The sequence below is a fragment of the Haliaeetus leucocephalus genome, unplaced genomic scaffold (assembly GCF_000737465.1).
Source record: "Haliaeetus leucocephalus isolate CR32 unplaced genomic scaffold, Haliaeetus_leucocephalus-4.0 Scaffold317, whole genome shotgun sequence".
NCBI lineage: Eukaryota > Metazoa > Chordata > Aves > Accipitriformes > Accipitridae > Haliaeetus > Haliaeetus leucocephalus.
The window spans coordinates 3,129,103-3,154,768 of NW_010972753.1; the positions used below are offsets into that span (position 1 = coordinate 3,129,103).

The 25,666-nt window shown below is 37.8% G+C and overlaps 1 protein-coding gene across 1 annotated transcript in view; it reads left to right on the forward strand.

The window, feature by feature from the left end:
* POLA1 (polymerase (DNA directed), alpha 1, catalytic subunit) overlaps positions 1-25,666 on the forward strand; it is a 199,183-nt gene that overhangs the window by 150,890 nt on the left and 22,627 nt on the right. The window contains exon 35 of the mRNA XM_010571305.1: positions 5,195-5,291. Coding sequence (XP_010569607.1) covers positions 5,195-5,291 — 97 coding nt within the window. The remainder of the gene's footprint in view (positions 1-5,194; positions 5,292-25,666) is intronic.

Sequence of the window (25,666 nt, forward strand, 5' to 3'; positions counted from 1 at the left end):
TGCCCTCTTTTTGAAAATAGAAATTGCTGCACATAAGAGACATGATGGAAAATGTGTACAGTCTATACAATCTTCCAGCAGTAGATTGAGACCAGTGGCACTTCCCCGAAAAATAAATTACCCGAAATTTGCAGCACATTCATATTCAATTTCATCACAGCAGATGCTCATTAGTATGTTGTTATTAATTGGTATTCACTTTAGGTTTTGTTTAAAATGAAGATAATAATTAGGTTTTAATTACTGCATCTTTCTAAGGGGGGAGGGGAGGAAATGCCTCTCAAAGCACTGAAGTATTTCCTGTACGCTTTGCTCCGTTACATCTAAGCCTTGAAAGAGTCTCTGAGACACATTTTTCTGCCAAGAGACTTCTTTTCTATTTCCTTCTCTTTCTTTCCTGTTTTTAAAGTATTAAGAACTAGTTCTAAAGGATTTGTTTGATGGACATACTGAATCATATCACAGTAGTAAGAGCCACTGTTCTTTCTAATCAAATTACCAAAAAGGCTTTTCACAAAAGTAACTCTCAAGCAGCTGATTAATGAAGTGGTGCCACTGTTTTGTATTATAATTAATTGAAGTAATACAAATAACTTTTGTAGCCTGTGGAAATTATCTCCTTTGCAAAGCAATCTAACAGAGTTAGCAAACTAGAAGGGGGAGTTTTTTGTGTTTTTTTTAATTTCTTGTTGCCTTTGTCATCCATAAAACCATGGCTGACACAATGTAAAACAGTAAATGACAAAGAATACAAAATAAGACCACCACAGAGAGGGCTAGAAGAAATGGGAGAGTCAGGTGCAGAAGAAAGCAAAAGGGCAGAAAAAAATGAGAATGCAGAAAAGAATTAAAGGGTCGTGAGTGTGGTGGGACTATAGAGAAGTATAGGAATCTGGGAGATGCCAAAGAGTAAATAAAAGACTTCAATCTACTGTAGAGGAATATGAGTAATCTAAAAAGCATCACATCTTACTTACTTTGGTTAATACAGGAATTCACAGCAGTTCAAAGAAAATTAATCTAAGTAGGGGCATTTAGTTTTCTGACCTGTTCAAAGGTACACTGTCAAGATACGGAGGTTTTACATGCTGCTTAAAAGGTGTTTAGTAGAAGAGCACTGTATCTAGGCAAGTAAAACATCAGAACTAGAATCACAAGTTCAGTCTTCTGCTACCTTGCTGTTGTGAATTTCTATCAACTTTTTCTTCTGTTTATTTTTCCCTTTTTCCTTTCCTCAGACCTTTCTTACCTGGATTCTCTAGGTCACCATGCTGCCCTTAGCTACTGAATGGATTTTAAAGGTTGGTGTGTTAGTGGCTCACTCAGGCACCCTCTTAACAGGATGGAGGAGAGTAAAGCATCTCGACTGAAGTTTCTTGGGATGCCATCTAAAAGAGCCAGCACTGAGGGAGGGGGCTTCTAATTTCAATACCTAAATGCAGCTGCCACCAACCTTTCTTCCATAACAGAAAAGCTGGTGAGAGGTAATGCATCTTAAGTTCTCCTCAGGCACTGTGTTTAGGGTAGGAAGATGGTTGCCAGTGGTTAAATCTTTCTAGGTCCCCTTACTTTCAGAAATTTGAGCTTTGGCATTTCTAAAAAAAGAGGAGGAAAGGTGGACACTGGCAAATTTTCCACTCTCTCTGTGAAAGATTAAGAAAACCAAGTTCAATTCTCTGTTCTTGCCAGAAGGGTTGCAAACCTGTGTCTGCTTCTTCTGGAAAAAGCCCTTGCTCACCGACTATGCTGTTATGGAGCGAGAGCATTGGGATCATTCTCCATGTGAAATTTCATTTTGATGTGGAAAAAACGCATCACAGTTTGCTGGGCCAGAGAGAGGTGGAGTGAGCACACCAGGGCACCTTGCTCCGGACCTGAGTTTTTAGGCATTTGTGAGACAGGAGAAGAGATGCTGCTACCCTTCAGTCCATCATCTTGTTCAAACATCAGCAGCTGTAGGGACATGACAGATGCTAAGTTAGTCATTGCAGTCAAGCAGGGTGGACTTGGGCACGTGTGGAGATACAGCTGACCTTCAGGGACTCCAGAAATACAAATGCGTTGTGCCTGTGAAGTCTCCTTTCCTAATGTATGCCCCAGTGAGTGTTCCCTGGTGTGCGTGGTAGCTAAGCGAGTTGATTTTGTTTTCATGACTGAGCATTCTGTACCCTAGTTTTGTTCTAGGGCATGGGAAAATTTGCCTTTCCAGTGTTTCTAATTCACCAGTTCTGTTAAGAAGACGCCATCAGTTTCCTATTACATAATCTGTGTAATCTTAAATTCTTCTTGGGAAGGCAGGTTGGAGATTTGCAGTTGGCCTCCTGATGCTACAGGAAACAGTTCTGCAATCATATTAAACCTAGATTTCTTTAAATCAATATTTTGTTGGCCAAGCACAATTAATTTTTTTATTACATCTGGTTTTTCTTATTAGAAGCTTGTTTTCTCTGTCAAAGGAGCGAATAACTGTGCTGAATGCAAACCATATACCTTTAGTTCCTTCATCTGTGTATTGCTGTTTTAAATGTAATTTTAAAAAAAAAGTTTGGTTGCATGGAAGCTGTCAAAGAAGTAGACTTATCTGCTGAAGTCAGTTCTTAATGAAATCAAGAAATAAAACATCATGGAACAAATAAGAACTTCAAACAGAGGTTTTTTTTCATGTGCTCACCATTCAGTCTTTCATGGGAAGAAAGAATGCATGAATGATTATACAAATGTAGCCCAAGTTCTTACCATGATTTTAGGGGTGTCAGGTTTTCTTTACACAAAAAATTCACCATTAAAAGTAAAATATTACTTGGGTTTGAAGTTTTAGGGATTGGGCTTTTTTCCCTTTTTTTAAACCTACAGGTTATCAGAAATTAAGGAAATATAAGAAGTGACGATATAAGTAATTCCTAAAGTCCTTTTAAATTAAGTTACCTCTTCCTTGGATTCATCAGTATGCCACAATATTCATACTTAATTGCATGAAAATCTTCAAACCCTTTTGTTTTCCACCAATTGCTAATTGTAAGATGTGGCAGGAAGCTAAAGAGAAGGAGATACTAGCACATTATCAGTAAAAAAAATTTGTGTGTATGCATATATATCTGTCTATGTGTGCATGTATACATTTTTACATACTGATTTTTGTATTTTCTTTATCCATTTAAGCAGTGACTTTCAATTAGCCTGCCTACTAATATCAGGTCACTAAACTCTATAGCTGATGCTTTATTCTTTCATGTGGGTTGTCATTCGTTTGCTTCAGTTGGCTGGCAAAGGTTGTTGTATATCCATTACCAGCAACACAGCACTTTGCATTTCTGAATTGACAAGCAGCTATATTGACCTAGCGCTTATTATGGGTCAACAGCTGCGTTAACCGACGGAAGGACTGAGGGGCAATTAAAATGAATTGGCAAAAATATATCTTCCTAATTTACTCCAATTTGTTATTTATGCTAACATTGTATGGCTTCTATGGTGACACTAAACAGAATGGACCCAATAATGGCAATTAACATAAAAATATAATGGCTAATCAAATTGACAGCAACTGTTTCTCATCATCTCGACACACAATACATTATCAAAACAAACTATTATGAAGGAGGTAATTTCAGTGTTCTATTCAACCTGCTTCATGTGTGCAGTCAGGGAGATGTGTACCAGCAATTACAGCTGAATCTAAAAAACTAAACAAATAACTTAATCGCTGTCGTCCTCCTTTTTTCTTCTTCAGGAAGCAGTAATCAGGATTTACTAAAAATAACTGGTGTATAATAGTATAATGATGATGCATATCGTAGAATAGCTAATAAGGAATAAAATAAGCTTCTGTGTGTCTTTTTTTAAAATAGGTTCACATGAACTGGAAAAAAGTATACTGTTAAAATATACAAAAAATAACTAAGCAGTAGTAACGGTTGTCAAATGTCTCAACATGAGTTCCTTAATAGTTAGAGATACTTTATAACATGTTAGAAGAAGTGTAAAATTAGCTGAATTCAGTAACAAAACATGGCTTGATTGGGTAGAAGAGTGAGAAGCTAAATTAAAGCAGAATTCCAATAAGCAGAAATAGTTTACCAGTTGCTCTTCCACTGTATTTTCAGGATTGTTCCTTGTGGTATACTGAGAGTTGCAGTTTTACGTTGGTCTAACCACATTCTTCATTGGTTTTATAGCTCATCAAGAAAATCTTCAAGAGCTCATACATATCCACATGTGCACTAAGCGTATTAAAACGGACACTACCTCTGCATTTGATGCTGTAACGGTTATCTCATTCTTAATTAGAATTTTTGTAATGCACAACTCTTCATACCACTGTTGGCCAATATTTGAACTCCAGTATCTTAAACAGCAGGGACTGGAATGTGGTTTTATTGAACAAGAGTTCAAGATTAACTTGAAAGGGTTTAGTTGTAGTGTGGGCAAGATGGATCCTGTGTCTATTTGAGCAATCTTCTACTGCACAGGATGGTGACAGCAGTATGAATGCATACAGGCATGTACTTTTGAATGAGAGGAATAGCACAGAGGCTTGACATCAGTGACATTGAGAGCATTTAATTGAACATCTTATTCCACATGTACACACCTGCAGATTTTTGAACTAGATGTGTGATTACTAACATGCAGTAGCCTTCACAGATGTGTAGAGCAAGGTGATGGCATAGCAGTAAAGGTATATATGCACCTGTTCTTAGTTGAATGGCATGTTCACAATTTATGTAACCACAGGTGTGTGTCTGTGGGAAGGGAGGGAATACAGCCAAACACCTGTATTCATCAAAAATATACATTAATTCTTTTTCTTTTTTGAGATCATTGCATTGTACAGTATACTAAAACACAAAAGTTATTCCTTTGTCCCATCATTCTTATGACTTTCATTTTGTTGCTAAAGCACCATTGTGATACGTGTGTCTATAAGAATGGATAAATGCAATTTATGTCTCTCTAAGAATGGGTAAGTTTAATACGATTTGTATAAATGCTTGGTGTAAATTGAGAGAAGAGTGTAGTAAAGAGATTTTGCAGCATAATAATAATAATACTACTTCCAAAATCTGATGTGAATGGAACATATAAACTGTTAGAAAAAAACAGAAAGAATCACCATTTGATAGTGGACTTAGAAGTGGGTGCAAGAGATGCACTTTTGAGTTGGGTTTTTAATTACTGTCTTCTTACATTGCAGTATTCCGATAAGGCCCTGTACACTCAGCTCTGCTTTTACCGGTACATTTTTGATGTGGACTACGCGATGGATAAAGTGATTCCTGAAGATGATAAAGGTAAGTTTAAGTTTTTAATTAATTAACTATAGTTTAATAGCAACTTACATGCTAGAAACTAGACCTATGCATCTGTACTCTTCAAATCTGAACTATGAGGCTGTAATCTAAAACAGAAAATAGAAGAAAGTAGGTATTTAGGAATCCCCTGTAAGAGGAATGTGTTGTGTTGGAGTTAACCAATTTAAGAATATAGTATATGTCTCCCTTCTTCTTTTGAAGCAACTGCGCTTTGGAAAAAAGTGCTTTTCTTGCATGTTACACCATTAGAGAAATCTCTTTGCTTGAAGTTTGAAGGACACGTCAGCTTCTTCAGTAAATAGATTAATTAAAAAGTATGTATACAATATCTAAAAGGAAAGCCAATTAAAACTTATGTTCAGCTATTAATATCGAAGAGACACTTTTTATTAGGGAGAAAATAATGGCACAAGAAAAGCAGTAATGCCAATTGTCTACAAAGCTCTCTTAAATATACAGATTAAGCTCATGTTAGGAAGATATTTTTTTTCTCCTGTTCTTCCAATTACCATAGCATTTCTGAACTAAAACATTTCTAAGCTGTAATGGATCCACGGGTTTTGTGCAGCTAAGTGATTTTCGAGCTGACAGAAGAGTATTTCTGGGCTAATGTTTGGCCAACTTGGAATTCTGAATAAAGCCACGTTTGGGTCCCACTATTGAAGCGCGTTGTCCACCGAGAGCACTTCCACTGCATCCTCTGTGTGGTTCTGGTGGTGCCTGTGAAGAAAAGGTGCTACTGCTGCAGACTACTACTCTGATAGCTGCTCTGCTCTGTCAGTCTTCCTCACCTCTGCCCTGGGTCACCAGCTGGGTTGCTGGGTGGTGGAAAGAGACTGAACAAAACTCAATCTTTCTAACTGTTATTTTGATAAGCCTTAGATGAAAATCAAAATAGAGTAACCTCTTAGCTAAAAAGTGCTCAAATAAGGCAACAGTCTGGTTTTGGTCTGTTGTACTTAATGTTTCCTCTTTCAGAGGTTCTCGTTTCCTTTCCTAATCCCTCTAAGACAGTGAACTCACTCTGATGCTTGCACTTCAGAATGACTGTACATCAAAGAAGGTCACACTGTATAGCCATCTCAGTCTACTACAGCTGTGCAGGTGTACTGAAGGAATGCTATATGGTGGATGCTACTGCTAGCTGAAACCAACATACTTTGTGTGTAGATCTCTTGCCTAATACAAGGACATAAGAGTAGGAGAGGCTGCATGGGTGATCACATCCAATCCACTGCTACTGCAGACCACCACATCTTTAAGGACTGCAAGTTTATGGCACTTCATTTTGAAACCTGTGGGTGGTTCTTGCCCTTCTACTGGTGTTCAAGGTGTGTTTCAGACTCTCGTTCTATGACAGCTGAAAATTCACTATAATTTCCCATTCTAACTTCTTTGTGGGTGGTTTGTGTCCATTCACGAAATGTTTATTTATTTCCCTTCCCTGATGTTCTCCACTATGATTGTGGAAACAGTGGTAACGTCTCTATTTTGTTTTAAGCTAAGGCAGAGAAGCTCTCAGCTTTCTTTAGGAAAAATTGCTCTCTGCCACATGATCCTTTCTCTTAGCACCTTTCTGTGCAGTCTTTTCTAGGTTGAATTAATCTTTGAGTATGAGAAACTAGAAATTACATGGGTCTTTAGATTATATCTATCCAGTGTCTTGTACACTGGATCTGTACGTTTGCTAGAAGTACCTCTGCTGATGCTTTCTTAAGTCACCTATGCCCTGTTCATAGCTGTATCATATCATTAACTTGTAGTTAAGTAATAATAGAAATCTTGAGGTTTGAGGGAGGGGGTTTCCCTCCTGTCATTTTGGAACCATGAGTTCATATCTCGGGTTCATGGCATTTTGTTTTACTTTAATTTCCTTGGTTTCATTCATTTTTGACTGCTTAATCTCATTTGTAATTTTGGTCTTCAAGGTTAACGAATTATCTCTGAAAAATAGTATGGTGGCTTCTGCATTCACATAATTTCCTACCTTCTGCATTAATCAGAAAATGTTTCTTGGACCCTCACCGCTAATTGGAGAGAGTTCAATAAAATTAGTTGCCAGAGTAATTCTCAAGGAATTGTAAGAACTCTGCTAGGACTTTCTGTTGTTCTCTTGGACAGTTTGCCTTTCTGTATGGTGTATTTTTATGTTTTTCTTAGCTATTTGAAAGTTACTGTATAATCTTCAGCCAGCCAGTGGTTTCAGTCTTGGTGCTGCAGCAGGTGTTAAGGCCAGATAAATTAGATCTGCTAGTTTTCCTTTGAAAATTGGTTCTCTTCAAAGAGACTAACTAGGTGAGTCTGGTAAACCTATGTACAATTTTGTCCCATTTTTCAGATATCTTTTGGGAGGAAGTCATCTTTCTGTTGCTCTAAAATGCATGCAGAACTTGAGGATAATTACCTATGGCTGTTTGGGTCACCTTTTTATTTTATAGATACCAGAGTTCTGTTTTCTAGTAATATATGTTACTGATTTGATATACTTAATTTAAAACTCTGTAGGATTGAAAGGATTTTCATATTCCAGTTTTCTTGTAGTTGTGAAGTGGAAGTTTGATGAACTCCCCTTCATAACATGAAGCTCATTTTTATTCCTCCACGGAAGCCAAAAAAATTTGTTTCCATGCCATCATTCACAAGCCATTCTGTCCTTGACCTGTGATCAGCATCATTGCTTTTATCAAAAACAGTGGCAAAGTTTTAATTCAGGTTTTGTTCATCTTCAGTGTTTTCAGTCTCCTCTCTGCTTTTTATGTGACTAAACCACTTATTTACTGTTGTTTTGATTTTGGTTTGGGGAGGTTTTTTGCTTTATTTTGGGATGTTGTTTTTCAAAGCCTAAATTGCATGGACTTTAGGCAATTCTAACTTTTATTGCCATTTTTCCTGCGTTTTTAAAGAGCAGTTGTTCTTCTGTGTAGATTCTGTTTATTCTTAATAGCAGCTTTAGGTTGTTACTCATCTTGGAGTACTCTTCTATAAAAAGGAAGATTTTTCAATGGCTGGAGATTTAAGATATAAATGTGTTTTCCACCATAGTTTGAAAGAATTCATGTCTTCTCTCATTCAGAACCTTGAGATTTCGCTACTAGTTCACATGTGTTTTCTACACTTGGCTCTTCAAAATACAGAACCTTAATTACAGAACGGGTTTTGTTTGTTCAGCTATTTATATTGAAGGTCCATACTATTTATTGAAATGGAATCTAAAATAATAATTGTGAAATCAGTGGGAGTTCAAAAAGACATTCAACCTGCTCCCTTTCCCTGCAAGAGCATCAATACCATAACCTACTTTTTAAAGATAGGCGAAATTCAAGAAACCTTTGGTGATGCAGGTTCTAAAACTTGTCAGGTTTTACAACCAGTTTCTTCTGGTGCTTCACTGTACTTACTATAGAGAGCTCTTTATGTCTAAGATGAAATTTGCTTTCTGAAGCTTAATCTGTGCGCTATGGGTGATAGCATATTTTCTTTAAGCTCTTAGAGTTTTGCATATTTAAAACCTGTATGCTATCGTCTGAGTCTTTAAACTACAAACCTGAATTTTTTGGAGGAACAGGGGAAGAGTTTTCCAGTTCTCTGCATGTGTTTTGTATAGAACTTCAATAGGTCAGATCTGTCGGAGTGAAATATAGCAGAAGAGTTCATTAACATGCTTTGCAGACCATTCTTCTGTTTATTTAAACCAGTATGGTGTTCACAACATTTGCAACAACACTGTTCACGCATGTTTCCTTTGTGTTCTCCTATAATCATTGTATACTGTTGTTGGTCTATCTTTTCCCTGTAAGAATCAAAAATAAGCTGGTTGGTCTACATGATGCTTTATTGTTTCAGTGACTGGTGAATTATACCATCCAGGAATATCTGGATTATGTAGTTATGGGTCTTTAGTCCTATTATTAATAGTAGCATTTATCCTCCAAACAAATGTTTCCATTCCAGTTCTGAAATTCTTTGCTGTCTTTCTAAATTAGGAACTGTTGCACAGTTAGTATTGGGTCAAAAACCAATGTAATTTTCAGTATCACTATGACTAAACCCCTAATTTACAGATACCAATACTAACATTACGACTGTTTGTTCTGAATTATTTTTTAATTGGGAAAAGAGAAAGTGCTCCATTGTGACTAGTAACATACTCAAAATGTATTCAGCACTTTCTTACACTTAGTTTTTCAGAGCTGGCTTGTGGGTTTAGCCAGACATTGCTACCTAGCTGAACAGTCAGAGCAGTAAGAAGCAACAGGAGTAGGAAAGTAGTAGCATTCTCTGCTCATTTGGATGAAAAAAGGACAGGTAACCTATCACTGATTTTAAACACATGATGTTTAAATACAGGAGTATGCTTGCTCTGTATGCTTTAACTTCAGAAATGGAAACCAGTGTATTTTTTTGGCTATGTCATCAGGAGATCAAAATAAAGTGTAGTAAGCTTTAGATCATTATTCCATTCAAATATTGGTATTGTTAACTATTCAAAGATATTACTGTTTTCATTATACTTCTACAGTAAAATGAAAACCTTTAAAAACGAAGAGAAGTGGAGCCCACATAAAGTCAGTACAACTGCTCTGCCTCACGCAAATGTCTCTAGTTCAGTTGCCCCTCCGGGCATCAAATAGAAGTCTTCTTGGGAGATAAGAATGCTGCAGTCTCCTTACTCACAATGACTGCAGCATTATTCCAAAAGCATTAATATCACTGAGGTTGTTGATGGTGCTGCAATCGTTTTAGAGAAATAGGATCCTGGTCATAGGATTTTTTCTGTTCCATACTGTAGAATGGGACTGAAAGCCACCACCTTCCCACTGTCCCATTTCTAAGGGAGGGAAGGTCACAAGTGTTGTTTGCAAGGCATTTAAGTATTTTCAGGGACAGAAATTGCAAAGATGCTGCAGTTTATTCTTTCACAGAATATTTTCAACTATTGAGCCCATAGTTCCTGGATTCTGAAGAGTGTGGGCATATCCGTTTAATGGGTAAGCAGAAGAAAGTGAGGATGGGAGGAAGACAACTTTGGGAAAAGTGGTTGAATGTTCCTGTTTGTTAGGAAGACCTACATTTTCAAATTATATGCCACTTTGTGGAAATAGAATATAATTGTTTTGATCATATACTTATGAGCTGCGGTTTTGTAAAACAAATGCATGTTCAGAGGATATTTTCACACTTTTATCACAGCTTTGTGTGTGTCCCACTCCACCCTTCCATGCAAACACCAGAAGTGCCTACTTTACTTTATGGATGAATAAACTGCAAAATTGTGTTGGGAAAAATGAAACTCTCCTAAGCTGTGTGACCTGGACATACAACCATAAAATTCAGCTCTGAGTATTTGTGTGAATCCTATCATTTCACTGTTGGGTGTTTTTCCCCAGTATGTTCATGGTGTGCCAAATAGCAGGTTGAAGTGATTATTTTAAATTTTTTTATAACTCTTTGAAGGAAGACAGTTTATAACGGGGATGTTGGCAGAGCTGTTTGTCAGTGTGGTTTACTGCATGTCCTTCTGTCAGCTGGTGACGGTGGTGAGACTGAGGGAGGGAGACTGACTGCAACTGGGGTTGAAAGGATGGGCCTGAGCAAGGAGGTGGTCCTGCTCCGAGATACAGTGTGGAGGTTCAGGCAGAGAAAGGGAGGAGAGCCGGCGTGAGATGGAGCTGGAGGGATTGTATTGTATTGTATTGTATGTGAAACTAGTGTAAGGAAATGGAGGCTTCTGGCATCAGAACAAGTTGCCACATTTTTATCAACGTACAAGCAAGAAGACTACAAAAAAGTACTTGTTGCAATAAATAGAAAAGGGGATGTAGTTATCTACGTGCGCTTTCCAGGGGAAGATAAGGAGAAATCGTATAAATAATCTGTGTGTGTACATGTGTATGCATTTATTTTTAAGATGGCAACAGCTGAAACTTGGCATATCTCTTTTCAGAGAGTACAGTTCAATAAACAAAGCATTTCTGTTCACGTCACATCTCCAGACGCCATCGCTAAGACTTCAGTTCACTATAGTGATCTTTACAACCAAGCAAACAAATGCTCCTCTGCACATTTGCTGTCAAGTACTTTGTCTTCCAATCATGTTGTTTTGAAGAGATTGTAAAATAATAATTTTCAAGAATTTAATCTTTGAGTATATCTTCAAAAGCACTTGTTCATTTTTCCTTAATGTGTTGTTTTGAAGAGGAAGATTTCTGAACATTTTTTTTAAATTTGAGTCACCGTTTCTTGAGTATTTTAAATCTCACTAACTTTTTTGAAAGCAAAAACTATTGAAAATTATTCACTGTAGGTTTTATGAACCTTCTGAAGTAATGTATGGGCAGTTAGCTGATCTTTAAATCTTAAGTTACCCTCCCATAATGATCATACCTTTTTTTATTGCTAGTTGGACATTTTTAACATTTTAAGTGTAACTTTTTCTCTAATCTATTTCTGCTTGTGCGGTCTTTTTGTTAAACCTACAAAATCTAAGTAAACCTCTCAGAGTTACAATTTGTTGAGTTATTTTCTCTGCTTGTGAATGAAATAAATGGAAGTAATGAGTTAAAACAGTTAAGATACGTCCACAACGTAGGAAATCTGTGGCATGACAGGAGTGCATTTACTGTTGCTCATACCACTAATAAAATGGGTTTGATCAATGAAGACTTTTTTTCCTTGCACATTGTATTAATGTTGCAGATGGGATGAAGTAGTGGCTTAACTAACTTCTGACTCCGCATGAATTGGAGTGGTTATTTGACCTCTTCAAATAAATATCCTGCTGCTACTGACAGTTTTTTGTTCTTTATGTGGGAAAAAGTGAACATAAATATCTTCTAATTTGCTCTTCAGGATTTTTTTCCTACTTAAGTGTATAGACACATGCCAACTTGCTATAACCCATGCAGTGGTGTAGTCTATCTAATATCATCTACCTCCTTTATCAGTTCTCTTGTGAGTTTCTCTAAACAGAAGATATTTTTTAAACCCTTTTTTCTTCACTGTTTCTTTTTTATCAGCAATGCTCTGACATTTTTCTTATAGAGACCTTTGTCTTTCTGGTTTCGTCTCTGTTAATGAAGATTGGGGTTGTTTTTTGATGGGGGGCAGTTCTGTTGTTTTTATTGTTAAATGCAAGTGAGAAGTGACAAGGCTTCTTTCTTTTAATGACTACTGCTTCTCACAGCAGTAAGCTCTTTCCTCTAGTGGAAACTGCAAGACTAGCACGTTTTTCCTTTTAGAAGACCCTTAAGTTTGATGGATCTGGCAGTGTACTAAAAAAAAAAAAAGGAAACCAACCCTGGCTTTTAAATACCAGAATTCTGACATCGATGCTAATTTTTTTTTAATTATTTTAGTAGAAATTGGAAATATAAACAATTTAACTCTGTATAATCCATTCAGTATACACGTGCCTAGACATCAGAAGGATAATGCAAAGCTAAGGCTTTAAGGAGATTTTTAAAAAGATACAATTATCTGTATGATTTTTAAGTCTCATAAGAAATGTATTTTAGACCTTGCCAGTGATGGCTCATAATCACTTTGATATTTTGAGGAAAATGGTAGCTTTAAACAGATGATACAGAATTTATTTTTAAAAATGTATTGTGCTTATACAGTTGATGGCTTTTATTTCCATAATGTTTTTTACTACATAATTATACATCTTAATTACGTAATTACCGTCATAATTATTATGTAATTACATGTAGTTCCACTAATTACAAAATCAGGAAGTGTAATTATCTACTAAAAACTTTCTGAAATCTTATTTGTTCACTAGAGATTATTTAAAAGACCAGTGACCTACTGAAGATGGTGTACAGTGTTGTACATAACACTAGCTCTCCTTCTCCCTTTCTTCATGGCCAGTACAGTTTGAGAGGGTTCTGGAAGGACTTTCACGTCTTTAATTACCATTTCCCTTAAAATTAGGTTGGAAACCTTGACTGTATTGCCTGCAAATTTGGAGCCTCTTAATTTTTGCCATGGATACCTTATATCTTTAAATTGAAAGACTCTGTAGCTGAACTTACAGGAAGTTCCATGGTTTCAGTTAACACCTTTGTAACTTTATTTGTATTTTGGTTACGGGTATCTGGTTCAGGTATTGGGTGTCAAATGTTTGGAAAAGTATTGTTTATGGCCGTGTATATGTGGAGTGAAACCTTGACTCTGCAAAAGATAGGGGGAATGCAGCTGATTTCTCATGGGCCCAAGATTTCTTTTATTGAGTAAAACGGCTTTTTTAAAATTTGTTTTCCTGTATCAATATACGTTTGTGTCTGTATGCTGACTTATTGCTTACTATTGCACAGACTTGGTTATAAATTTGTCTAACAATGCAGTTTGAAACCAAAAATGGTTTACAGCACGTTAGAGAAGAGAAAGTTAATTTGCAGGACATTTTATGGTTCATTTGTCCTGATATTTCATTAAAACTGGGCATATAGAAACTCTTTTTTCTATATGTTAAATAAGTCATGTGCTACCTTGGGTAGACTGAATGAAAAGAGCATTGTGAAGCGTTAGATTTGGTGATTTTTTTTTCATTCTGTAACACTGATGTATCAAAATGACATCAGAAATATGAAGCTTTCTCTCACACTCATTGTGACAGCAAGCATACATTTATTATGTCACAGTATTAAAGCAAACCGCCAAGGGGCAAATACCTTCAGTTACAGAAAACAGAATTCATGTGAAAGGGATGATGTAAAAAAGTGATATTGTGATTATTATCACAATTTGTGATAATAATAAAAAGGAAGAAAATTGTAATGTCTGTGTCAGAAGGGAAATGGTAAAATAGAAACATAAAGAAAACATGTTACTGGAATATTGAAATTTCTGTGGAACGCCTCAAGACTTAATACTGTGTTGCACGTGTATTGGTGCGTAATTTTTCTGTGCTTATTACTTAAGGCAACTGTTTTACTGTACACTTGCCAAAAGCTATTTTAAGCTCCCAAACTTGGCTTGGGTCTGCAGGTGATGTGAGTCTCTCATCTTCTTGATGTTAAATGTAATGACCTCAACTCGCATCTGCTAAGCATACTAAGGAGAATTTGTCTCCAAACTAGTTTGAATTATATTGACCTTTAAAAGAAACACAGAGAGTCATTATTTGAGAACACAGATTGTGAAAACAAGATCCTTATTTGATCTCCAAGATTTAAATTAATGCTGCAAATAAAATTATTTTAATTATTATACTTACTGAAGTATAATAACTGCACAGGAGACATTTCTTTTGAAATATCTTTCTGTATCCTTAACAAACAAAGAATTTATATCAAAGACGATGAAAATACAGTTCTGTTCTTTTCTCTAAGAAATGGATGGAGCTAAATTCTTCTCTTTATTAAGGACTAGAAGGCCATGTAGAGAATAGCATAATGGAAAAATATTTGTCTTATTCCATAGGGGACACAAAAATTGTGCATGATACATGTATAAAAATGCAGCACAAGACAGATAAGGGTCTAAATGCAGCTTAAATTTGGTTTATTAAGTCAAAAAATACTTCCCTTTGTAAAGGAGTATTACATTCTTGTCATCGCTCCATCAGAAAAATGTGATGGTATTAACCAACCCAGACTGATCTATTTCTTGGGGGGGGGAAACTGAGCACTCGAAGCCATGGGTGTTACTGCCACGAAAATAAGGAGTGCGCGAGGGACTGCCTGGAGTGCGTATTTCAGAACAGCGGGTGCGAGCGCAGCCGCAACCTCTTTGCCGCACACGCCGTGCCTCCGCTTGCACAGCTTTCAAGTCCCTCGCTCGGCAAAGCCACGCTCGTTCCGTGACAAAGAGCGGCTCTACGAGATGCAAAGAGAAAGAACTACCTTTTCCTCACCCCCCGCCCCCCAGTTGTTTCGAGGATCACCTCTTCATAACAGTCCGACTGCCAAATTTCATGTTTCAGGCTTGTGTCATTCCATATTGTTCTTTTGAGAACAAATGAGTATTCTATGACAGGCCACAGTTCTGTGGCTCAGCCTTGAGGAAAAACACCGCAGGACGTTCTTCTGTCCTGGCGTGTCCCTCTTCTGTGAGGGGGCTCAGACGGGTGGGAGGGGCAGCTGGTCGGGTTAGGGAGCTCGCTCTTTGTTTTTATCCAGCAGAAATGAGTTTGGAAGAAGTTGATTTGATCCTGCCAGGATTACAACTGTCAAATGCATATCAAAATGTTTTCCTATCTTATATTATTTAACTCAGAATATAATAATGTAATTATTTTGACATGAAAATGTTACGTACTGTGGTATTTCCACTTATCTTTAAATAGACATTTTTCACTTTGCGAGAGATGCATGCAGTAAGACAAAACAAAAAATGAATAAAAAGGAGTGAGTGACAGCCTAAGCTAGTTTATTTAGATGATAGAAACAAATAATATTTGACGTTAATAGGATTTTACAGACTTGGAATTAAAACATTTAGCTACTTGTGGTATTGTTTTATGTTTCTGGTGTAACAATATGTGTTGCACAAACAGCCAGTGGAACATAACAGTAGCATGTTTATCAGATTAATATTTTTCTTAGTAATTGTGTTATATATTTTGGGGGGAGGGCAAAGGAGCATTAAAAGGAAATTTAAAAATATGTATCGTTTTTATACTGTTCATAAATCATATACATGTTTAGTCACCTTAAATTAGACTTCTTTTGATTTTGATTTGGGGTTTTTTTTTCTAGAGCCGAGCCTGTAGTTTAAAACATCCTTAATGAAAAACAGTTAGTGGTGAGTGACCAAAACAAATATAGTTAACATACTTACGAAGAGCATTAGCTACCGTGCCTTTGAACAGTAATGGTAAACTGTAGTAATCAAGACCTTGATGTGGAAAACTTTTATTATTTCATACTTTACATTTTTGTATGGGCCAGGAATCAATGGATTTGAAATTGGTTATCATACACGCAATTCATGAAAAGTTGACACGTAATTCAGTTGTTTCAAATATTACGTAACATAGGAAGTCAAAAGTCTAGCTTCTTGGTTCTAAACAAGTATGTCTGTCATTTTGCAAAAGCAGCAGATGTTGGAACATAAAATGCATGCATTCGGTGAAGAACAACTGCTGCAACTCTTCTACTAGTTGCACTTAGAGAGAAAGAAAGAAAAAGAGGTTCTTATCTGAAGGTTTAGTTTCTGAAAGTTTAAAAACAGTATTTCTATTTGTTCCATTTCTGTTCTCCAAAAATTTATGAGCTGTTTCCTAGTTTAAGCCATACTTCAGATGCTACTCTGATGCAAGCAGCCATAAAGGTGACCTGGTTATAAGGACACAGCAAAAAAATATTCCAGAAAAGGGAAACTGATATTATTCAGAAATTACAGTGAAGCGTACATGCCTTTTTGAACTTTTGAATATGATCTGAAGTCTCTGCTTCGTTATGGTTTTATGATATTGCTGTGGCAAATTTTCAACATGAGAAGTATCCAGTCAGGAGTTCCTATTTAGACAAAACATGCGTTTTGTTTCAGTATTTAGTGTATTAACATATGAGCATGCCTGTATTTTCTAGTAAGTAACAAAAAGGATCCTTTGCGTTCTATTATGGCCTTGGGCACTTGCGATTTTTGATACATACATGTATTCTCTGTCCTACTAGTGCATACTGCACAGACCACAGGGTGTGGGTAACCAAATATGCCTTGTTTTAAGCTGTCCCTCCAGCAGCCACTTTTGCCCGTGGTATCTGTGGGTTTCAGGGCACCAGTGACGTGGCTGGCTGCTGCTCTCACCCCTTCTCCCGCTCCAGGTATCTCTGCTGCCCTGGCAAAAGGCGCTTGCTCTCACTCATGTAGATCCTGGGTTTGCTCAGCTCTGCCAACATGAAGATACGTTTCAGAAAGTGAAGCTATTCCTAAGTGAAAAGGAAGAAGCAGTGCAGGTTATGGCAGCCGCTGTAAAATATTTGTCTTAAACTCTAGGATAGTACCTGATACAGGTAGTATAAGGGAGCGGGTTCGATGGCAACGGCTCATCGCCTGCAGTCCCAGTGCATCAGTGCATGCTGGGTTTCCTTCCTTCTATTTTTTTAAATTCTTTTTTGGGGGGAAAAATAATCAACAAAATAGATTTTTTTTTTTTTTTTTTTTTTTTTTTGAGAAATGGTAGGCATGCTGGGCTTTCAGGAGCCCCTCATCTTCACACACACACGCCTACCTTTTTTTTTTTTTTTTAATAGTCTTACTGTTTGGAGGTCCTTAGCGAATAGCTTTCAGTTTGCTGCTGCCATCAGTGTCCAGTGTCACCTGCCGCACGTTTTAGACCCACGTCCTGCCAGGGATTGAGGTGCTGGCACTTTACTGTCATGAAAGCCCTAGGCCTGCCATTGGGTTAGCATCCTTCACCACAGAATAGATGTGAGAGTAACAGTACACTCAGACTTTGTACAAGGGTTTTATGAGGACAAATGAAAGAAGGGTAAGTTATAACCACAGATTACCACAGGATAAGATAAACAGGTAATTACCATGGTAAAGCTTTACGTCACACATTCATTCATTAGATGCCTTTCAGTTACTTGTCTGTGTGCCTCTACCCTGACTGTAGAAACAAATATTAGTGGTTCAGCATTACCCTTCAAAAATTATGTTGCACTTTGAGAGGGATTTGAGTTCTTGAGGATTTTTTGTAACATAGCAATTATAGAGTAAACCTTTCTTTAATGCAGGAGAGAGTCCTGAGAAATAGAAATGCTGAAAGATTTGGAGAGGCAACAAATAAATGAAACTAATTTGCAGTACAGCTTGACAGTGAAATAGTTCATTGCAAAATGTAGCCTTTATTTTTATGGATTGTTTGAACCCAGTGAGGTTAAAATTAGGTCCTGCATTTCTAGTAGGAGCTCCCTAAACTTTGGATTTCATTACAGTTGTACTTGTTATCCTGTGAGAATTTCTTCTTGATTAGGGAAGTGTTAAATAACATCTGTATGTATGTATGTATTACTGAAAACCGTTGCACGATCATAGGCAGAGCCTTACATTGGCATTAGTCATCTCTGAAAGAATTCTAGAGTTGGGTTAGTTTGAAAACAGGTCATTTTGTATCATCTTGTTCTGGATGCGTAAAGCGGAGAAGGGAAAAAGTCTCTGGAAAAGTATGTGGTAAAGAAGGTTGGTTTTTTTTATCATCCTCTAAACATAAAATACGATTTGGGAGGAAGTCTCTCTGCAGAAATCAGTTTTACAGATGGAGTACATCCTTCTTGGGAAGTTCTTCAGCAGTTACAAGCTGATGTTTTTGAAATGTCTGGAGTAGGCCAGTATTTCTGTTGAATAGTATATTTTTGAAGGCCATTATTATGATAAACCATGTTCTTAGCATAATTCAAATTGGTATATATACTTTGGTTTTAAAAATGGAGTTCTTTCGCAGACTGTGAACTACAAATGGCACTCAGGAAGAAAAAAATACTGTTGAACTTGTGCAGAAATTTTTACATTTAAGACTTTCCAACAATGTGCGTCTTTGTGTCACCAACTGGGCCTAACTAAGAGAGGCCCAAGGAATGCCTGAAGGTGAAACAAACTTTTCATTATAAAGCAAAGCGCTCTAGTGCAATGTATCCCAATTATAAAGATAATACAAATCACCCCAGTGACAGGCCTTTTATATAGTAAGAAGCCACCCTTATCTTTTCAATTGATACACATTGCCTTTAAAAAAGAAAGAGCGAGTAATGAGTTAGGAAATGAGCTATGGTAGGCAACAGCAGCGAGCTCAGGAATGAGTAGGGGTACACGTAAATGTTTTCCTCCCTTTAGAGAAAATCCGTCTGATGCTTTGCTTTGATAGATGCGAAGCGGGCAGAGGAGTGAACAGAAGATCCTTTATCTTTCCACGGGCAGGATTTTCTACTCAGCCGTAGATGATCCACCACAGGATATGCCTCCCAAACTGGTGTGTATATGGTGGTATTTGAGACAAAATTTGTCACTCACACTACTTGTGCAACAGTGAGGTCCTAGCAGAGATGAGAGGTGAACATTCCTAAAGTATGAAATAGCTCAAAAAGCCAAAGGGTCACAGTTCAGTGGACAGACCAAGAAACTGCATATATCTCCCCTCTCTACTGGCAATGATGATATGCTTCACTGAGTTTTTCTGGTGCCAAGACTATAACAAGTGACATTTTGTATGAACACAAGAGAGGTGAGATCCACTTCTGCACAGAAGATACCAGTTCAGTCTTAGCAAGAGGATCACAGAATGACTGAGGCAAGGAGGCACCTCCGGAGATCGTCTAGTCCAACTCCCTGCTCAGAGCAGGGTCAGCTACAGCAGGTTGCTCAGGGCCATGTGCACTTGCGTTTTGAGTAATCCTATGGATGGAGGCTCCACAACTTCTCTGGGCAACCTGGTCTTCCATTTGACCACCTTCACAGTAAAAAAGGAAGGTACTATGTTTATGTGGAATTCCTCGTATTTCAATTTGTGCTCATGGCCTCTCGCTCTGTCACCACAGAGAGGAGCCTGACTCCATCTTTTACTGCCCATATCAGGTATTTATACAAATTGATGAGGTCCCCCACCTTGAGCCTTCACTTCTCCAGGCTGAGCAGTCCCAGCTCTCTCAGCCTCTCCTTGTATGATGGATGCTCCAGTCCCTGTAATTGTCTTTGTAGCCCTTTGTTGGACTCACTCCAGTAAGCCCACGTCTCTCTTGTACTGGGGAGCCAGCACTGGACCCAGCATTCCAGATGTGTCTCACCAGGGCTGAGCAAAGGAGAAGGGTCATCTCCCTCGACCTGCTGGTGTTGCTCTGGCTAATGCAGCCCAGGGTGCTGTTGGCTGTCTTTGCTGCGAGGGCTCGTTGCTGGTTCATGTTCAGCTTGTTACATGCTCCTTAGCTTGTTGTACAGGTAGCGGAGTATATAGGTACTGCGTGAACAGGGGCTCTGCTGTTCTCTTCTGTCTTCATAAACCAAAGCAGGCATTCCGCACTGAATATCACTAGCGGAGAAAACTCCCTGCGAAGGAATGCACTTCCATCAGCCTGTGCTCCTTTGTATAGTGGGAAGAATTAGGCAGTCGCAGGGCATGGCTCAGTTAATCTCATCTATACTAGGCTGGTGTGGATCACACCTGAGAAATGCCTCCTCTTTGCTTCATTTGGTTATAAAGGAGATCCAGGGTGACTAGTTCAGATCTAGAAAGTAGTATTACTGGAAAAGTTATACCAGAGACATAGTCTATGAATTTACCATATTAGATGCCAAATGTGGAAAGTTGTTACGTACGGCGCTCCAATCGCCTCAAGGTTTTTCATCAAAGAATAAAAAATAACATCAAAGCAGTTTCCTGTATCCTTCTCCTGTTGCAACCTCTGTTCACTAAAGCAAAGTGAGAAGAGCATGTTGCTCCGAAATAAACCACTTCTCCATCCATCCCAGAATAACCTATTTCTAAAGTATACATAGCTGATTGTAAAGACTTGGGGAAAGGCATCTAGTCATAAATGTTAACCATGAGGAGGCAGAATGCCGTTAACTCCCACCACTCATTTAGAAAAGTCTGTCGTGAGGTCTGCAAACCGGCCTGTTAAAAATCGAACAGAGTTCTGGCTTCTGTCACGGGAGCAGGCTGTTGGTTTGTGGTTATTTGTAGAGAAGCAGAGACTGTAATGCTTCTAAGCCCCTACTGTTTTTTGAAGAGACAAGTCTAGAGACTAAACTTCTTGTATGGGGTCATTTGGAAATTAATTTGCAATCTTCAAGGTGAATAGCTATTATCTATTAATAGCTATTCTTTAGCCACAAAAGATTTTAGCAGTTAAAAGCCAAGTCCATCAACCTCTGCTTTTTCATATTCAGTAAATACAGGGATTTTGATAACTCCAGACGAAGTTACCCTGAGGAGGAGTTTAATATTCTGCAGATCATAGCACATAATCTTTCTTCTTTCTGCTTGAATGTCAAGCATGAAAAAGGAAAAAATACATTTACAAAGTTGATTTAAGAAGGAAATATATTTCCTTATAACAGAGCAGCCTCAGGTAATCCATTATTTTACTTGTAGACCCTCTTCAAGGAAGGTGGAAGACAAAAGGCATGCACAGATTTGTAAGCGTATCAAGTTAGTACACTAAGATCAAAGGCTATCTCTGCATGAGGGACTTTGCACATTCTCTTCCAGGTCAGCTGCAACATCAAGGACAGGAAAATCTGCAAAGCATTTTGTTTGCTATGTGTTCAGTCTCTTGTCATCTGCTAATGCAGTCTTTGTCAGAAAGTACTTAATGTTGTGGTACCCAAGTAACCTGCCTCCCTGTTTTACGTCCATTGTTCTGGTAAATACATATCTCCTATATTCCCTGCTCAAAACTGCTGACTTTTCACCAATTGGAGATGATCAGCAGACATGCTTCCCTAGAGGGGAGAGAAAACCAATGTAATGACGTCCTAGCAGTGGGGCTGGTTGCATCCATGGGACAGAGTATATTGTTGTGTCCTTGATGTATTATTGGCAGCTGAGCCTGTGATCTCGCACTATTTCAGAATGGCCGGCCTTAGTTCCACTGAAGGGCAAGATAGAGGATACAAATTCTTGTAGATTACATGGGTGGGAGTCTTCAAAAAGAAAGAATTTGCTGATCCCTGTATCAGAATAGCTGCAGGTGGTGTGTTTTATCCGCTTCTGTAGTGTCTTGTGATGAATTAGGAGGATTCAGGAGGAGCACATAGGGAGAAACAGGAAAAGAAAAGAGAAATTGCTTAAAAAAATTTAAAATGTTTGGTTTTAATTTTCTTTTGAAATTGGCCAGTGTGTTAAAACAGAATAATGCCTTTCTTAATGTGACTGTATGCTAGGTTAGAGCAGGAGTGATGTTCCCGAGGGCTGAACCCTGGTGATTCTTCATCTTCTCAACTGCATCTCCCCAGTGTTGCAAGTTAAAGTTGGCAGGGACTAGTTTGTCACGTTTGCTTTGCAAAAAGCTTGCTTTTCAGGAAGTTTGCCCAAGTTGCTTTCCTGAAGAGGGTATAAGCTTCACCAGGAGTGGACAACAGTTACTTGGTGGCTTTCCATGTGCATTTTGTGAGGTATGACTAAGTAGTAAATGAACGCCAGGTGACTGTAGCACCAACAGCTCACCAAGACAGCTGTTTTCGGAGGAAGTTTGACTCTGTAATGCACAGAAGTTTTCTAAGGGCAAATAAGTACTTATTAACGACTAGTCTGACAGCAAAAAAGGGAAAGTTAAAGTTTAAAAAAAGAAAAAAATAAAGTTTTTTTTTTAATTTCACATTGGTAAAGCATGTGAGTGTATCCAGGAAGAGCAATATGTTGGCAGTGTCTTCTGTTTTAATACAGAGCTTGAAGGTGCATAGACGGCTGCTGTGTACCTATAGACGTATGTACCCGTATGTACCTATAGATATGGGTCCCCTGCAAGCAAGTACTGCAATATTTTGATGTTGTTCTTCTCGAGGATGATGTAAGACTCCTCTGCACGTGGTCTGAAAGAACCCTGTGTTGGGCAGCCATTTCAGAAGTTTATCTACGCAGCCAGGTTCTGTGGAAATTTTTTCTGGATTTATGTATATCACTAAGAATTATACATTTGTCTTGCTCCTCACAGTCAGATAAACATTTAATTTAAGGTGAGCAGGGGTTTATTAAATGTTTTTCTTTTTGGAGTAAAGCATGTTCCCTTTCCAGATAGAAAAGAGATACACTTTTTCATCTTAGCTTTTTTTCCTGGTGCTTTGGGGATCTGTTTTGCCTCCTAATGTGTAAAATATTGTGTGGGAAGTAGGTGAAGGTGAGTAACGTTGGAAATGACAGTGAGTTAGATCTCAGACATTTGAGACTGTCACAAAAGCTCAAATTTAAAAAATGTGTTGTTATAATGTTGATATGTAGCTAACAGTCTGCAGCTTAACTTGGGATAAAACTGTTATCAAATACTTGAACAAAAAGTCATGAGTAAGTTGTGCCAAGTGTTTACTAAATATAGATTTATCTGTTAGTATTTCAAGCCTTTTTGGATGAAATGCCTCATGGTGGTTGTTCTTCGAGCAAGGGTGTAGGCTTTGTGGTTTCATCGTAAGCAAAATAAAGCAACGGTATTTAATTCTGGCCACATGCTTCATCCAAAACTAGATCACAAACGGCATTTTTATTTTGTTTATAGTTGATCTTCTGTGCAGCAGCAGATGCTTTAGTCTGTTGTCATCTCGCCTGTTTTAGTGACTGTTTTTGACAGAGCAATTTGCTTTCAGGTGTCTTGTTTTACTTTTGCGTACGCTGTCCTTTTATGCCTGATGTTGTGGGAAAGTCATTTCCTCAAATCGGCAATGGTAACGATTTGAGTAAGTAAATGGCAATTGAATTCCAAGTCTTCCAACAGCGCTGCTGTGCTCATATACCAGATCATCCTTCTCCAGAAAAGGCTTGTCTACCAGTCATCTCCTGTTATGATCTAAGATATGTTTTGGATAATTCTGCTTGATTTGAAATGCTTTCAAAAATTTCCTCTCATGCAGATGCTAATTAGCGACTGACTGAATGGATGCAGTCTGGTAAGGTGCTGATCCATTTGTAAGTTAGTTTCAGTCTCATTAATCAGAATCGGTTTCAGTAGCTTCTGGAAAAATTTAGTCAGCCAGAGAAAAATATGCAGTCTCCAGGACCAAAATCCACACAGTTAAGGTATGGCAAGCATGGCAGACACGATAGATAAGACAACGTTGCTCTCGGTATTTTTTGAGTGGGAAGTAATGAGGTCTGTGTATTTTTAATTGCGTGAATTACATGGGAGCTTGTTCTGCTTTTGAAAGTGTGTATTCTCTGCATGTGACAGGCTTTATACTAAGTTATTAGTAATCTGTGGACTTACTTGATTGCAGTCAAATATGCATATTTAATATGTGCAAGAGCTCATAAAATCCATTTAAATATGAAATACAATTGAAACACCTCATAAAGAGCAGTCAGACCTATGAAGTCGAGTTACAATGGGTTATTGCTGTTAGCACACCACCCGACTGCACCTTTTTATTAGAGATTTGGCCTTTCTATTTTAATTTTCTGGCTTTTGTGGTTTTAAGCAATAACTTGATGTGTAAGATGCTTTTACGAGGAGAATTCCTTTCCACTATCCTTTTTTTAATACTGCAGGGCTTTAACTGGGCTGGAATATTTTAAGAGTTTCTGGTTGTGTAAAAACCGATTAATTGCTTTTGAAAGCAGGCCATGTTACCAGCTGTTGATAGATCTGCTTACATCTCTTTTCAGTGTTTTGTGAACAACTGATCAAATTAGATTCGTCACTCTTGGCTTGTGGTGATTTTAAATTGAAATGGAATATATTAAAGCAGCCAACCACACTGATTATATTGCAAGCCTCATTTAATTTCATACATTCACACATTACAGTGAAAAGCAGGATTTTTTTAAATGCGTGATTGTGACTGTACCTTTAGCGACTCCAAAGGTCATCTGTAATCGGTGCATAATTTATTAGTGTTAGATATCTGATTTCTGAAAGCACGTTCCACGATACTACATATACATTAAAGGTGGAGAGGAAAAAAATCAAATTGTTATCATTTCACCAATATGCTGTTCTTGATACCATCCAAGTCCTTACTGGTCAGTAGGCTGCCGCATTGAAACCTTCGTACATAATCGGACAATTGATATCCGTAGATCGCAGAATTGTCCATTCTGAAATACTGAGGCACTGGAGCATACATTAGACATGATAGTGATGGCAATGTGTTGTTGTGAAGGTGTTTCTTCTTCCAGGTTATCAGATGACAATATTTTCCTGCAGTGTTCATAGTAATAAAATATGTTTCATAAAGCTTTTCCTCATGTTTTATTAACTGGCACCTTCTCATAACCTACAGGAAGCTTAGTAGAATCTTCTAGTTGAGACTCAATAGAAATGCTGACAGGATAAATTTTTACACAAACTCCCTGTATCCCTCTCCTTACTGTCATCTTTGAAAATAAACCTCTCTGTTTTTCCCCGTACTTGCTCAGATGTAAACGTCCTGGAAGTTAACATTGTGAGTATTTGGCGTTTGCGAAGTGGTACCAGCTTAAATTCACATTTCAAAGCAAATTTTTCAGGTTTGCGCATAGCTTAATGCAAAAGAATAGTAGTTACACAGTAGCTTTCAACAGGAATTCTTGTATTATTTTTGAAAAATACTGCATAGGCTTTTAATGCAATTTACGCACAGAAAAATTACTATTTATTCCAGCATTGTGAAAATATTTTAGTGCTGTATATGTCGTTCTGTGCACGACTATTTCCTTTTCTAGAAATCCTTTGGGGAAGTAGTAGATACACCTTAGTGTCCAGATAGCAGTTGCTAAT